The sequence below is a fragment of the Corvus kubaryi genome, unplaced genomic scaffold, assembly GCF_017639235.1.
Source record: "Corvus kubaryi isolate FWS band 111438036 unplaced genomic scaffold, C.kubaryi_AGA036_p1.0 136, whole genome shotgun sequence".
NCBI lineage: Eukaryota > Metazoa > Chordata > Aves > Passeriformes > Corvidae > Corvus > Corvus kubaryi.
The window spans coordinates 53,603-70,326 of record NW_024580670.1 but is presented as its reverse complement, the minus strand read 5'-3'; the positions used below and the strand labels follow the sequence as shown (position 1 = coordinate 70,326).

General features: G+C 41.0%; 1 protein-coding gene across 4 annotated transcripts in view; it reads right to left on the bottom strand.

Annotated features, from left to right (window-relative positions):
- FGD5 (FYVE, RhoGEF and PH domain containing 5) overlaps positions 1-16,718 on the bottom strand; it is a 97,558-nt gene extending 80,840 nt beyond the window's left edge. For all 4 annotated transcript variants that reach the window (XM_042053946.1, XM_042053974.1, XM_042053965.1 and 1 more), the window contains exons 1-2: positions 16,583-16,718; positions 3,948-6,891 (exon numbers count right to left, since the gene is read on the bottom strand). In XM_042053946.1, the coding sequence (XP_041909880.1) occupies positions 3,948-6,891; positions 16,583-16,595 (2,957 nt within the window). In that variant the 5' untranslated portion in view covers positions 16,596-16,718. The remainder of the gene's footprint in view (positions 1-3,947; positions 6,892-16,582) is intronic.
- Between the last annotated feature and the right edge of the window lie 6 nt (positions 16,719-16,724).

Sequence of the window (16,724 nt, the reverse complement as noted above, 5' to 3'; positions counted from 1 at the left end):
TATATCACTTGCTTAACACATAGACTATGGTTTTTTTCTGACTTTCTACTAAATAAATTTTTTTCACTCTCTTCTTCTTGGAAGAAGCACATCCCTTGTGAATAAAACACATTTGCAAAGGAATGGTATATGGAAGAGGTGATCAGCTTTCTTGCTTGTACTCAGGCTGAGAAGCATCAGATAGATGACCTATGTCTTGAAAAGCAATGGAAGGTTGGAGCCCTGGGGATAATTTACAGGCATGAGATGGCAATTCTAGAGACCTATTAGATATTACATAAGCCTTGGTGCAGTTGGACATAGCACTGCAATCCTCACACTGGCCCACAAAAATTTACTTGAGAGTCAAAGTCTGAGCAAGTCCTGCTGCTGGTTAAGTATGATGATCAGACTGAGGGTCTTCTAGTATGTATCAATGACCATTTTATGTAGAAGGATATAGGAATGTACAGGTTACAACACCACAGGTTTTCAGCTTATTTTCTATGAGTATTCAACATCACAGTGGGATTAGCTGTGGAACTGAAGGAATACTCCTTTTATTCCTCTCCCTATCTTCTTTTCTCTCTGGATTTTGAGCATCTTAGCAGAAAGAATGATTGAGACTTAAAACCAGAAAGCAAAAAAGGGGGAATGAAATTCTGAAAACTTCCTGACCATCTTCCTGACCTTATCTAAATGCTGGTAAAAGATTCTCTCTCTCTCTCCTAAACTATGAAATGAGTGTTTGAAGTACCCCTTTCCTAATACCCTGATGTTTATCACACTGCCATATGCATGGCTGATGCTTTGACAGTCAAACTAGGTTAGTGAAGCTATTCTTTACGGCATATGCAGAATACTTTATCTCTAACTGACTTCCATCTGATGCAATTTAAGCCAGTAACTATGATGAAATTGCTTTGGTTTGTGAAGGGTCAAGGCAATGCTGTAGTTACAGTGTACTGTCCCAGAGGTGGGGCACAGCTATCTTTTCTTTCAGCCTGAACAATTGGTTTGTGTTGCTTTGCACTCTATAGTGCAAATCTTCAGAGAAAAGGAGCTAGGAAGTGATTTTCAAAAACCAGTGAGTCAGAGAATCAGAGAATCATTAGTTTTGGAAGGGACCTCTGGAGACCGCCTAGTCCAACTTCCCTGGCAAGGCAAGGTCATTGTAGATTACACAGGAAAATGAAAACTGGTTCTGATTCAGGCCTTCAGACTATGTGGACTGGGTAAAGATTAGGGGAATTTTGTTCATTTCCTCTTAGGACCCCTTATTCTTACACCATACAGAAGGCTAATGATGATCTATATTATCATACACCTGAATCAGAGTTTAATTATTAATACCAGATAACTAGATTTTGGGGATACACAATAACTGCTCTTCGGGGGGCAGTGTTGTCAGTTCTGTTCTGGCAATGGTACTTTTAAGTTAAGATTTATTTCTAGAATACTTCAGTTATCAGATGTAAAAACTTGATTGCTTCTAATTAGAAATTATTGGTTTAAATCTACTACACATGGTCTGTCCTTTTAAGCAAGAAAATGAAACAGCGAATCTTCTCATCTGACAGGTTCTGTGAACTCCCGTCCCAGCCCGCTGTTCCCCAGTCATACGCAGTAGTGAAGGTTCCTGGTTGATAATAATCTTTTATAACACTCTCACAATCAGTTCTTTGAAGTGTGATAAAGAGTTGTACTTGGCCATTCATCAACAATGTAGCAATTCCATAAGGTATCACCAGATGCTAAATACAAGTGCTCTGCAGGTGAATGCACCAAAAAGAGGTTCATGGGCTCAAATACCATCTATTGCAAGGGTTTAATCCAACACACTTGTACTCTCAAACAGTTGAAAATGGCCCCTGGACATGAGCAAGCTGCAGTTCAAAGTAATTTTTATCCCTGTGTGGTTGTGGCAGAGGTATGCTTGATAGGTATTCGTACTAGAAATCTTAAATCCATGGTGAGGTATTTTAGGCCAGACTGCTTTAGCAGTGAATAAAACATCCATATCCATACATCATGTATACATGTGTAAATAAGTGCACCTGCTTGTACAATTTGCTTTGCTTTACAATTAGACCATATACTGGTTCTTCAAGTCTGTTATGCCACTGGATGTGCATTTACACGGGATGTGTATTTACATTTCATCAAAGATTTTCAGGCATGTCTTTGTCCAAAACATGCTGACAAATACAGCAAATAATAGCTATCTCAGCGGTAATTATGTCTGCCTGGTGCTCTTCCCCTCCACCCTGGTTATCTTGATAAAGGGGCTGTACAGGAGCCTAGCCTTCATTTCACTCCCAATGGCAAAAACTGCATGCACAACAAGCAGCAGGCTGAAGAATTATGTTCATGCCTTGACCTCGAGACTTCCTGAACCAGTTTGGATTGGCTCTCCCTTTGAAACTACAGGTTTCCACAGGAAGTTCATAAATGGGCCCAAGTCACAGCAGTTGACGTAGTCCTAATATTTTTAACTTGGTTCTTCAAGAACTACCTAAAATGGGTGGCGTTTCACAGACACAAAGAACTGGCCGGTTTTTTCAAAAGCAAATGTCAGTGTGCTGGGTGAAATGCAAACTACTGAAAGCAAGTGAGCAATGTAGCTTTCGTTGTTCTGGGGATGTGGTGGTGTGTGTTGCGAAGCTGCACTGCGCTCCACCATGTCTCTTGTGTCAGCATCACTGGAGCTCCCAACACTGCAGGCAGCCACCCGCTCCAGAGAGCTAGACCATAGGCCTGTGTTCCACATCCCTCCGTTTCACATGTGTTTGAATCCACTGCTTAAGCCTTGATGCAATCTCTTTTCCCATGTCCTACTCACTACCCCACATCATTTGTGTCTTAGAAATGGTTTGCAAGACTCATTCAGAGGTGTTAAAGAAAAATTATTTTACTCCCTAAGTCTGAAATACCCTAAGAGGGGTGTGTGAAATGCCCATGGTTTGTTCCATCCACAATAACAAGAGAGAGGACCAGAAAAAATAAATGTTGCAAAGAAACACAAGTATTAAATCTTTTGGAGAATGATGGATGGAAATGGACATGAAAACCTTACTTCTAAGATTTTTATCTTTTTCACACAGCTCTAACAAAATGCAACTGCATTAAAGACATTCCTTTTCATTCATTTGCTTTGCACCTTGTTTTCTCATTACCTGCTAAACATGAACTTAATGGAAAACACACTTCTTATTTACATCTCTGCATTCCACTGATTGTATGCTATAATCTGACAACAGGTTCAAATTCAAAGGTGTTGAGTGCATTGCTCCTACATTCCTATGAAAAAGAAATTTTCTTGTTTGCAAATAACCTAATGGAATGGGATGAAAGATTGTTATTAATGTAAGCAGTGCATATGATTTCAGACCTATTTAATTCATTTATAAATTAGGAGCTCTGTCTAAAGGCCATGATAGACCTTAAAGCAACTTCTAAAATTAACTGTCTAATCTGATTAGTTCATTGGGGTTTTCTGGTTTATAATTAACTGATGTACTTTGAAACATAAATTATGTATATATTGTTTTTTTGGGAAATTGACAGGAATGAAAAAATTAAGCAGGACCCCTTCCAGCAAATAGGCTCTCTTTTCATTCAGTCAAGAAGTCAGAGACCTTTCTGACTGAAGAACAAAGCAAGCTCTCCCTCTTTCCCCTGCCAACCACAAAAATTAGATCCACTGGATAAACCAAATCATTTTGAATATTCTTTTTTTTCTGCCTGCAAATCATAGGATCCAGATCCAGTATTCATTTACAAGGTAAGGAGTTAATTTGAAGTCTTTTTTTTTTTCACTGATAGAGGCTTGTCTTGTATTCTTCCAATCTTTCTTGTAAGCATTTCCTGAGAGGGGTATAAGTCAACCAACATGGAGAATCTGCCTATGATACCTAGCCTTGTTTGGCCAAGGCTAGCAGGTCTTACATAATAATTTATTACAGTACCTTTCTGTTTCCTGGTCTGTGGTTTGCTGCTTGTTCTCAAAGCCAGTGAAGCTGCTCATATCCACATAGCCGTCGTTCTCATTAGCAGCAGATAATGCCCTGCTGGGGTCTTCAAAAAACTCGGTGAAAGTTCCTGCTCTCGTGGATCTTCGAGGAGGAATTTGTATGTTTTCATAGTCAGAGCTCATGGCAGGAATGTTCTCATAGTCAGATGTGTCGGCATTGGGAAAAGAAATAGACCTAGGTTTCGTTAATGGCAGTGGCATGAAAGGAGGTCTGGACCGGTCCTCAAAGGACTCCACCCTTGCCACGCTCCTACTGAAGGACTTGGGCGTTCCTTTTCTTTTACCATCCTTATAGAAAAGAACAGCTGAGGAAGACTCAGATGCACGGAGCTTCCCCACATGCGATTTTAGTTGAGGTGAGCTACTTAGGCTCCTCCTGTCCAGCTCCATCAGCCTTGGAGGCCCATGATAGCTGGACTCTGAAGAGGACCTTGAAGAAGAAACATTAACATCTACATGGACTTTATTTTCACTTTTCTTCTTGAACTTTAGAGTGAGAAACCTCTTAAAAGAAGATTTCTTTTTCTTGGAATGCTTATCAGGTGAGTCATTCTCTATCAAAAGTGAAGGTGAACTTTTAGTGATTGGCTTTTTGGTGATGTAGGCAAGTTCGAATGGAGGTGGTATATCAACAAGTGAGGATGGAGTAGATACGCCACATGATGAGAGATGATTTTGCTGGGAAAAACTACCTGAGGAACCATTGACACAAGGCAAAGACAGGTTGTCTTCTGTCCTTTTTATTCTAACACCATCCAGTACACAGACATCACTTTCTCTGTAAACAGAGATAGGTATCTCTCTCCCTTCAACAGAATAAGATCGAGGATATAAAATAAAGCGTCTTGACTTGGTTGGTAAAGCCCTGTTGGCTTCCACTGCTTTTCCTTCCAATGAAAAGGAATTATTGCTTAAGTCTTCTGTCCCAGAGCCATTTCGGGAAGAGAGTAAATCAGTTTCAGGTCCAGTTTCTTCTGGAACAGTTTCTGGGACATAGCCTGGCATTCTCCCAGACAGAGATCGTGTTCTAGTGACAGTACTTTTACGATCAGTGGGCAGCAAGTTGTTTTCCCCATCCATGCCTAATTCACCCCTTTTACCGTGATCAGCTCCTAAATCAGTCTGCACATCATGGGCAATTTCATTTTCTTCAGGAAGCACATAAGGATCATCTAGGGAATCACTGCTAGTTTTTCTTTCCTCTGATTCATCAGTCACAATGACCACTTTAGGGACTGCTAGATTTTCATGCAAAACATATTTTGTCCCACATTCTACATTAATTTTGCCATGCTTACAGATTTCTAAGTCTTCCTCAAGTGGGACCTCTTGAGGTGAACTTGAGACACTTTTGTTGAGGCTGTTTGCTTCCACCTTATTGTCTTTGAGTTGCAACTCATCTGATTTAGAGGCTTCCACAGTATTTTCACTATGCTCTTCAACAGCCACGTTTTCTGGCTCTGGCTCCATCCCTGGACCACAAGGTAGACTATCAGAAATTATACCATCTTCATGCAAAGAGGCCCCTTCTGTTTGAAGATTCTCATCTGAATGTTCCATGGGTATTTCCTCACCACATTCATTCTCACAAGGTGCAATCGAACAGCCATCATCCATATTCTCTGCATTCACAGTTTCTTCTTCCCCTTTCCCAGAGTCTTTGCTTGCTTCACAGGCTACCTCTGATGTCTTCTCACTTCTCCTCTCAGTGATCTGGTAGCCATCACTGCCATTTCCTGTGTTTGTATTATTGTGCTCATCTGGGTCTACTTCCTCCTCTTCAGCTGCTGCCTGATGGATGAACTCTGCTAAACCATTTTTGGCACTGGGTTCATCTCCACACAGTTCTAAGCCAGGACCTGTTTCTTCACTGGCCTCCTCAGGCAGCATGTCAGGGCTTGCACAGACATCGTTCTCTAAGTCTCCTTCTATGTTCAAATCAAGCTCTGCATGCACACTGTGGTGATTATCATGTGCTAGACACCCATCTGCCATTTCTAAAACCTCAGGCAATTCCTCCTCCTCTTGCTCTGCCTTCTCACAAGCTGGGATTGATTCATCTGCAGGCAGTGGCATTGCAATGATATCTCTACAGTTATCACCCATTAGTTTCTCATCTCTATTCAAAATGTTCTCACCGTCAGTCTCACAATCACTACTGTTCTTGACCAGTTCCAGGTTGTAAGACATTTCCTGCCTGTTTTTGGCTTCAGTACAATCACCTACAACATCCTCATCTTCATCTACATTCTTGGTAGTATCATTATCCCCATCTGGGGCATCTAAGGACTCCTCACAAAGTTCTTTCGACTGGTCACAGTCTCTGGTTGACTCCTCAGAGTCTGGTTCCCCTGGTTCAGCAGTATCTGAAGAGTTACGGTGCTCATCTTCGATGACTGCTCGACTACTGGTATTCTCATCACTAGCAACGTTATCCTCTTCCTTCTCCACCTTTCCTGGAGTTTCTGAGACTTCATTTTCCACAGAGGAATCTAGGTTCTGATCATGCTCATGTTCCAAATCATTGCAGTCTTTTCTGGTCAGCTGAACTTCAGGAACTACAATGTATTCATTATCTGCCTCGGACTCTAGGCAATCAGCATTGCATCGGTTTCCTTCATACAGCTCTCCATCAAGACACACCAGTTTCCCATTCGCACATTTATTTAAATTATTGTTGGTAGAAACACTGGATTTGCCCTCAGTGTCAGCTGAGAATTTCGGCTTGGGAGCAATAGGCGGTTTGGGACCCCTAGACACAGAGTTCGGGTTATGAAGAATATCAGCCCTTGGCAGTGAAGGAGAAAATCTGGAGACAGGTGCTGGAGAAAGATGACCAATAATCTTTGGTTTCGGTGCTAATGGTGGTTTTGAGATTTCTGGAGAAAAGAGACAAAAGTCATATTAGTCATCTTGGTTTCTTATTAAAGCGTGCAGAATATATCCTACAATAGACTTTATCAATGACTTGTAATGCAGAAGTAGTCCAGCCAATAAAAGGCTGAGCTCTGAAAAGAGAACTGAAGGAGCAAAGCATATGGACTGTCCCTCCCTGTGGCACTGTAGCTATTTCAGCCAGCATAGTTTAAGGTCGAAACTGAATTGAACTAGATGCAGCCCCAACACATTTGGGGAGAGAAAGATGTATGGCTGCAGAGCCAAGGGTGTATCACACAACAGGTGCCCACAGATGTGTAACACCTCCTGCATTCAGAAGTAATAATAATATTAAGGGACCTTTTGTTTCTGCCACAGAAATGTTTGCCAAATCATTAAATATGAACACTTTGATTTAATGATGCTTAAGTGTTTCACCAAAATGAAACTAATGGCTTTCAGGTATAGTAGCCATTCATGTAACACAGTACGAACACTTTGTAACAGTTATTTTAATTTCAAGAGGTAGTTTGCAGAATTTCAGCACTGAACAAAATTAGTTCTACCAACAGATTAAGGTTTAGCTCAACCTAACCAAAGTCTTGATGCCCAGACACACAATCTTCCCATCTGCCATTACCGTGGTAACAAAATAGGGAGTTATGTTTTCTTTGTCAAACATAATCATGAGGGATAAGATAGTTGGCTAAAAGCTCAGCTAATACTTTACACGGATTATGCAGCTGAGCTATAATGAACTGAATTAAATACTTCAATCCAAAACATGAAGAGAGTTACTGGTTTAAACTCAAGTTCTGTTTTCAGTGAACAGCTTCTTCAGCCATGTAGTCAAAAGATCCTCCATTCCTCCTGTAAATGCCATGATCCCTTGCAGGTACAATCTTCTCTAAATATCAAAATGTATTTTAAAAAGTTAATTATCTTGCAACATAACGCCAGCCGCGTATTTCTAGTGGTAGTGCTGACACATGCAGGGGAAATCAAGCAGACTGACAATAACCAAGATTGAAGCTACGTGGATTAAATCATGTGTATATCTCCATTTTACTCACAGTAGTTTTCCTGCCACAGCCATTTCCAGCTGTCTTGGTCCTGAAATTAATATTCTTCAAAAACTAAATGAAATGCTGAAAGACTGCATAAATGGGCAGCAATAGGAATCCTCCCTTGTGAGATTTTTGATGAGATGAAATACGTAGTGTGAAGAAGCCAGCATAACAAATAGTTACAGATGGTAATAAGTAGGGAGACGTTGTTTCCTCCTGTTGCTGTTTCCCAGCCATCAATAGATAATTACATGGTTAAGCAATCAGAAATCTCTAATTATTTTTATAATTTTAATTTGCACATTGTGGTGGAAAAAGGAAAGTTCTCCATTGTAAGGAAAAGCACAGGACAAACTATTTCATCATGACAGAGAAAGAAACAATTCTTTGAGCATAATCTTCATTCCCTACACACAAGAAATAAGGGAATAGCATCTCAAAAGAGAAAATTTGGGACACCATTCCTATGTGAGTTCCTATCCAAAATCATGGTATAAGTTTCAGAAAGTGTAGCTACTGTGCTGTTTTTATTTAGAGTATTTTGAAATGCAGACTTTAGATATGGGGAAGTGCAGACAGTTAGAACTGAGCTGTGCACTGTACTGAGAATAAAGGAATACTGAATGCAAACTGCTTGAAAAAGATTCACTGATTGTCCTGATATTTGGTGGCATGCCACTTTTCTTACTGTTATCTTAGTATAATTGGAGTAATTTGTAAGGAACTACACTGGCCTATTTATTTGGTTAGACTCTGGGAGACATAAAAGGCTGTTTCTTCTGATCTTCTTAACCTTCCTGAAATTTCTTCTGATACCCAGAAAAAAGCTGACAAAGAGTCATTCTGATGTAATCAGAAAACAGTCTTTCTAGAGTTATGAGACACCAGAGAGATTTCATCTAAGTTGAAAACTGAATCAGTGATCTCAGCCCAGAAGGAATGAAAAATTTGTTCTAATCAGGTGGCTTATCGTGTATACCGCTTAATAATTATTCTGTATCTGGAGTTTTATCCAATCCAGCTGCATGTGGGAGACTTAACTCATGGAAAAGGAGGGAGAGAGAGCTGTGTATTCACCAGTCTGCAGTTACTGTGGTGCTTCACAGTATCCACTGCTGCTGCTTTAGGCTGCTGGGTGTCTGTCTAATCACAGAACGGGTAACTCATATTTCCCTCCCCATTATGTCAGAAACTTTATGTGCCAAACACACCACCTTTGCTGAAGTAACATTGCTTCTTTTGCAGGCAGCAGTTGAAGGCTGCAGAGTACTGAAGATTCTTGCCAGTTAAAAACAGGGAGGCAACAGAAGTGGGTTTAGTATCTTGTAAGCCTGGCGCCCCAGCAAGATCTACCTTTTGCATTCTTAAATCAGTTATTGAAATCACTGAACATCCTAAACTAACTTTCTGTTAGTAAAATTAATGACATTTTTATTAGCTAAAACTGAGTCTTTACACCTTTACCATCATAATAAGACATTTTTAGGACTAACTCCAAGAAAAAAACATCACTTTGGAGGTACTACACCACTTTCTGCAGTGCCTGGCCTTTCCTAGGAATGTATATCCAAGAGTAGGATACAAATACACCTAGTCCATTCCTGGTTATGTGACAAGACTTGAAGTTTCTACTTTCTCATCCTTGTTCTCGTCAGAGAGTGTCTGTACTGAAACAGTGAATAAGGAAGAAAAGACTGAACTGTAGAGAACGCCAGGGCCTTCCTTTGTCTTATAAACAAATCTGAAGTAAAATAATGTCATTAATTCATTTCCTTTAAGCAAAATAACCACGGAGACATTCACTTAAAAGAAATACAGCTTAAACAGTTACCCACTTTCCCTCCAATGATAATTTTCTACAGCAAAAGGATCAAATAATCTTGAGTTTTCCTTCCGCTACCTTCAGTAAAACTGCTATTGGAAGAGAACATATGGTAACGGACCCTGTTCACAGTCTGGTAACAGGCATTGTCATGTCCTTCTCTTACCCACTTGTGCCAGCTACTGGTCACTACTGTTTGCTTACACAGTTTTCTTCCTAACTGCTTTGTCCATTGATCTTGCCTTTCACAAGGCTCCTTAAACAATTTTCCTTTTTCTTTGCTGGGGGTGTGAGGGAGAGGCAGTGGGAGGAGTATAAGTGTTTGCTTAAAAAACTAACCCAAACAAAAGAAAGCACAGCTTCTTGCCTTTTATCACAACAATTTCATTCTGCTTCAGTTTCTGCCTCCTTTGCTGTCTGAGCCACTTGAAAGGTTCCGGCTGTGACTTCTAAATGGACACAATGTAACATTGCACCATAAGTAATGTGTATGTTCACAAATAATTGTGCATGTTTATTTTAGGATGTATTTTATGTTGGAGGGAGACACACCCACCCTGTGCTTAAAAGGAAACTCTTGGGGAATACAAATTCCTTTAGCCTGCTCCTCCCCTTATTGTTCGATGCTTCCTTGTACTGACAAGGACTGCTTCCTCTCCTTACCCACCTTCCTTCAGGCAACCCTGCATAGTTCCATTCCTGCCATGATCCGTATGAAATTACATTACATTAGTCTCCTCCCGTCCAAGTTTCTAAGCAGTGAACAGTAGCCTACCAGCTCTCCTGGAATAGCAATCAACCCATGCAGCCTTTACTGTTCAAGTGTTTCTTTGAAACAATAACATTTTGTAGTGCGGTATCACCAGAAATACTGCAACTACCCACTTTCAAATGTTTTCAAATTTAGGATTTCAAATTTAGCCTAGAATTTAATTAAGGCTTAGAAGGGACCATACCTACAAAGCACCACCACTGAGAACTAACTAAACACTGAGGTTTCACATTTGCCTGGATATATGCAGAAACGTCCCAGGGCCATGCTCTTTGTGAGTGGCTCAAGAAAGTACGTAGTTCCACAGTGCAGATACTGGTTCCAGCCTTGACTGGTGCTGCAATCCAGTTCAGGCTTCTCTTAAGATGCTGAGAGTAGCTTTTTCTGACCAATGAACTTTTGTGGACTTGTGTTTCCTTCACGCCTTTGGCATTAATTCAACTCAGACATATGTTAAAATGGGAAAGGCATTGAGGACAGAGGGCAGAAATGCATTGTTCAGGGACTTGCAGAGCTTTTGGATGGAAGTGATAGGGCAGGTGAAGGGACAATATTGCAACAGCAGGGTGGGACTGCACCAAACCCAGAATCTCAGTAGAAACCAAGTCTTGTCTGCCACTGCTTCTGCCCAAGAAGAAGCGATTTAAATCCACAGATGGAAAGTAAGAGGAAACAGGAGGCAGAGAGAGAATATCCAGACAAGGACATCAGAAAGTCTTGTTCAGCTTTGATCAGGAGCTTTATAATTTCACATTGCTATATCAGAATGAAATTAAAACTGATTTTCTAGAAGGCTTTGGTCTAAAGTCAGCAAACGGTGGACTACATACCTCAGTACCACTGTCATTTTAATCCTGTAATTAATTGTTCATTTTAAAAATAAAGCCCTTATTTCCAGTTAGTGCTGCCTTGCTTCTATCTCCAGTTTGTATCTCCAGCATTTATTATTGTTTCTTCCATGGGGTTAAAGACTCTTGTATTGTTCAGTCTTTCTCTAGGGAAGATATCTACTTCCCTACAGCTATGTCCTGGTACGTTCTTCTTTTTTTGTAAACTGAACAAATTAACTCATTAAATCTTTGCAGTTGGACAATTTTGCCCTTCCTGAAGCATCTTCTTTTGAATTTTCTCAGAACTTTTCCCAGTTTTTCAATAGCTGCTATAAAAGTACATGGGGCAGACCTATAAGAAGAATTCCACACTGCATACTGATAATGCTGTATACAGAGTTCAGTACTTTCCTAGGCCCAGTTCTCACAATTTTCCATTAGCTTGTTACTGTATCAGGTTGATCTGCTTGTCCATTGTGACCTCTAAATTGTTCCCAAGGCTGTTGATTGTCTCTAAATTCATTGCTTTGTAATATGTATTAAGTGTAATTTGTTTGAATGGATCGAACTTAATGATCCAGATCTGTTTATACAGCTGCCCTGCCTATTTTGTTAATTACCCTTTCACCAATCTTTGCATCGTAAAGTAAACTTTGTCAACCTATATGTTTTTGTTTGCTTTCCTACCAAGGAAAAGGATGTCCTGGTCCCACCACTATGCATACCACCATTTGATAATGTTACAGAGATAACTACTACAGATATTCGCTACTGACAGCTAGCCAGTCCTTAGCCTTTATTTCTGTTACATAAATGTTTTTCTCTTAAATCAGAATGTGCTACTAAAATACTACATAGATATGCATGTATGTCTTTGCATCTATATAGTTGCCATTATCAAGCAGATCTGTACGTTCTTCGAAAGACTGGGATCAAATTCCTCATTTGAAGCAAGCAAAGTACCACTACTGAGGAAGTGGGAATAAGCAACCTTAAGAATAGCAGTAAAAACAGAAATTTATTTTTGCTTGCAAAAACACTATTAGAGACAAAAATTATTTGGAGCAGGAAGGACAGAAGTTATTTCATGGTAGCATTTCTATTTTATGAACTAGATAACAACATAAAACAACAAAGAACTTATCCTATAGCAGCAGCCATCATGCTCAAGACTCCCTCTCATGTCAGAGAATGACAGTGCTAAGAGCTCATACTGTTGAGAAAAGCAGCGTGTGCAAACTGCTGCACAAACCCAGAATCTCATGGAAACAGTGTGACTGCACGATATAGCTGTAAAGCAGAAAATTTTCACAGCTACCAAAACAACACCAAGTTCTTAACAAAATAGAAGAGAGAGGAAATGCTGTACCTGTGACTATTTCAGCTTGCATTTATCATTCGACCATAGTGCGTCCTCCTTAAAGAATAAATTGTTCTGACAGAATGGTAGACAGAGCTTCCTATCAAAATAACATGTAACTTCACTGTAAGTGAAATGGATAGCTCTTCTCTGGCAGATGAACAGCTGGGTTTGGACCTGGCCAGAAAATGGGCACAAAACACGATAGTAATGCTGCCAGGAATGTAAGGCAAGCCAAGTACCGTCTCCTAAAACTCATTTATTACATTTCCAGTATGTAAGGCTGTAGGTTCGAATATGTAATTACAACTCTGCCAGCTGTCCAAGTGAGACAGCGAGGGTGTGTTCAAGCTGCCTATGAAGATAAGCCATTTTAATGTCATCCTGAATTAAGTACCCAGCATAAGCTGTGTAACCTGCTTCAATGTGTTGGAGATTTAAATAGATGAGGTAGCATGGTTTACAAGGAAAGTATCATTCCTTTGAGGGGGTTCAACTCGTAAAACACCAGTGCTGTCACTGGTAGGATCCCAGGATGTACTGTAAATAAATGAGACATCATTAATTGTGCAATATTCGATGTAGAAATAGTTCTCTTTGGTTTACAGCATATAAGTGCATCACTTATTTCACACTAGAGAAAAGTCTGAGATTACAAAAGTTACATGAGAAGTGAAAATAGTTGCTTGGGAGTCACTTGAAATGGCAAAGGTACTCAGACTAGGAATTTCAAACCATGTAGGAGTGTAAGTCTTCCTTTCAAATGGGATTTCAGTCCAGATTTAGATACCAGTTTGACTTGAACATGTATCAGATACTTACATGGCTTACATGGCATGAGAATTTGGACTTTAGGAACTTGAAATACGAGGTCCCAATCCAAATCAGCAGGTCATTGGCCCCTAAATGCCTCAGATATTTACAAAATTGGTATTTCATGTTCTTCGTAAGTCTGATACTTTTGAGAAACATCTATCCTCTCTTATCAGTATATGTTCCTGTGATCAAAGGCACTCTGTATATAGCAAGAGGGCTCCACAGTGTGAAGACAGACCTATAGTCAGTAGTAACTATCCCAACAATTCCCATGGGAATTTTGTCTTCTTAAAAGTCATAACTGCAATATTAACAGCTGGGCTGTCAAAGCATATCCCACTCTGCAGAAATAAAATGTTGCTATGTACAGTTACAGGAGTGCATCCTCTATGATTAGATCAACGCATTATGACTCCGGGATATCAGATCAATACCTTACAAATTTCTGTTACTATATAGCTTTACTGCAGTCATCTGTAAATACAATACAACAGCATAACATCCCATAGTGAAACACTGTTGGAGAAGGGGAAAAAAATCAAAAGGCAATATAATCAGGATGTTTCAATACCAAAAACATCTTGATCCTGAAAATTCTTCAGTGTTTTCACTGTCTCTAGCAGACTGTACATACATATCTTGCTGGTGGGCTGAGCTATGAAAAATCACAGGTACATGACAAATAATCTTGGTACTAAACTACTACCATATATTTCTTTTTCATGTAATTGTGTTTGTGCCGTCACCAGTTTGGCTCCGTTTTCACAACAGTAACTTAACACTGAGGCAGGCAACCTGTTGTTTCATACATTGCTTCTTAGGTGCCAAAGATGGCTAAAATTCTCTGACAGGTCCATACAGCATCTTTTCCTATATCACTTTTAGTAGCAGCTGAAAGAATATACAGTCTGCTTATATATCTGAACAATCTGGAGTCTAACGTCTGTACGTTTTTCCTATGGGCAGCATCATTTCAGCACCTGGCAAAAAAATTACTAGAGGCTGGAAGGTCCTATATAGAAGGCTGGTCTGATCTCTTGTCTCTTACCACAGATTTCCTGTGGCCTTGGGTGGATTGCTTTATCTTTCTTTTCATATCAGTTCTGCATCTCTGAGGATAATCCATATCTCCCTTCCAGTTTTCTGTCTGTCATTATTTTAACTTCTGTGGGATCAAGGCTGACATATATGCCTCCACATATGACTCTACTTACTGCTGATATGTATTACTCACTATAATACAAAGACAGCTAATGCTGGTGCCCAAGTACCAGTTAATAAATACCCCTCGATTCAGTAGGAAGTTCTGCTTTGCACTGATGGGGGAGACATTCCTTGCATTGTGCGAACATACAAAACAAAGGCTGAGAAGGGATATGAGCACTCTATAAATACAACCTGGAGGTAAACACCAGAAGAGGAAAAGAACTATTTTTAAGCAAAAGGACAATGTAATCACACGAATAAATGGTGTTGAATCTGGTCTGGAAACCAGGAGTAGCAGGAGAGCTGAAACCCGAAAGGTTTTTGTTTAAGATATAATTGGAGGAATTAATAAAAGGAGTAGTAACAACGGGTACTGCTTTTGGTAATGAAGATAGTCCCATTCGGTCCTACATTCCTGAAAAATAAAAACTGCTAATAAAGTTTAGGTCTTTACGAATGGATACATCTGATATTCCTTACCCTGCACTTCCACTGACAACAGGAGTAGATTAGAGCTGGTCTGTTTTAAATAATGGAGAAATGAAGAAAGAGAGGTAGGAGCATCATTGCTAAAGCAATTTTTGCCTGGCTTCATTTTCAAATGAGTTTGTCTCCTGGGAGGGACAGAATCCAGTCCAGACCAGGATCAGAAAATAGAATGGAAATATCACCAGATTTTAGGAAAGTGTCTCACTCCCTACTCCAAGAGGAAAGAGAACCTTTTGCTTTAAACTCAGAGCAGTGGTATAACACACTGATAGAACAGTGGAGTGCTGGGCTTGACCTAAAAGAGCTTTTCCAATCCTATGTTCCTATGCTTTGGCAAACAATGATTCAACAGAACAGTTGTAGGGCAAGGTATCTAGCGGTAAAATCTCTGGGCTTCAGGATGTACCCATTCATTGCAAGTGAGGTGCCCAGAAATATTCACCTGGAACAAGAAAACAATGGAAAATTTTAGGGCTAACAAGAAAGAGCTGTTGCTCTTCATCTTTAATTCTGGAAGCAGCATTAAATTTTTCTAAATGACTCCAGTTACCCATAATTGTTTCTTGGATTGTTATGTTTTTCACACACATGCCTCGCCCCTGAAAATCAGAAAGTCTGGGTGAACAGTTTAAAGTTTGCCCCCATTTTCCAGTGGCATCTTTTAATATTTTAACTGTTGAATGACTTGTTCCCTTATGCTATGTCTTTCACCTTCCCAGTTTCCAAGGAAAAATTCTGAGAAGTTAACAGAAAGGAGGAGGAAAGGCTTGGGTTTGCCTTAGAGAGCAAATTCTGCAAAAAACATTACCTCCCCCCAAAAATATACTTTTGGAAAGAAAGTGACAGCAAATTCCCTAGGAACTTCGTGAAGGGTTGAGTGTATCCGAGGGAGTAGTGGGCGCACAGCCGCATTCCTTAGCAGGCGCAGCCTTGCCGGTCTGCCAGTCTGGTTGTCCCCGGAACACCTCACCTCGCCCGCCCTTGATCCCTTACGGGCTGGGCAAGCAATGGGGCACTCACAGCCTCGGGGAGCCATTGAGCACCTGCTGGATCGCAGGGGAAAGGAGGGCCGGCCCTGGACGGAGAGTGCCCGAAGGAGAGGTGCCAGCCCCAGCGGCACGGCCCCGAACCCGCCGGCCCCGAAGGATGTCGGGGAGAAGGGGGATGCAAGCCCCGGAGGAGCTGTGCCCGGGGGTGCCATCCTTGGCGATGGGATGTGCCGGCCCGAGGGAAGGAGGGTGCCGGAGGAAGGAAGCCCGCCCGGCGTTCGCCGGCCCCGGGGAAAAGATGTCTAGAAGCAGAGACCCTTCCCGGCGGGCCCGCGCACTTACCGGCGTTGTTCATCTTCCACCCCAACTTCGCTCGCCGGCTGCTCCGGGCGCTCAGCGCATGGTCCCGGGGGCCCCGCCGCCCTCGCCCCTCGAGGCCGCGCCCGGCCCTACAGCCCCTGAGGGGGCACGGGAGCGCAGCGGG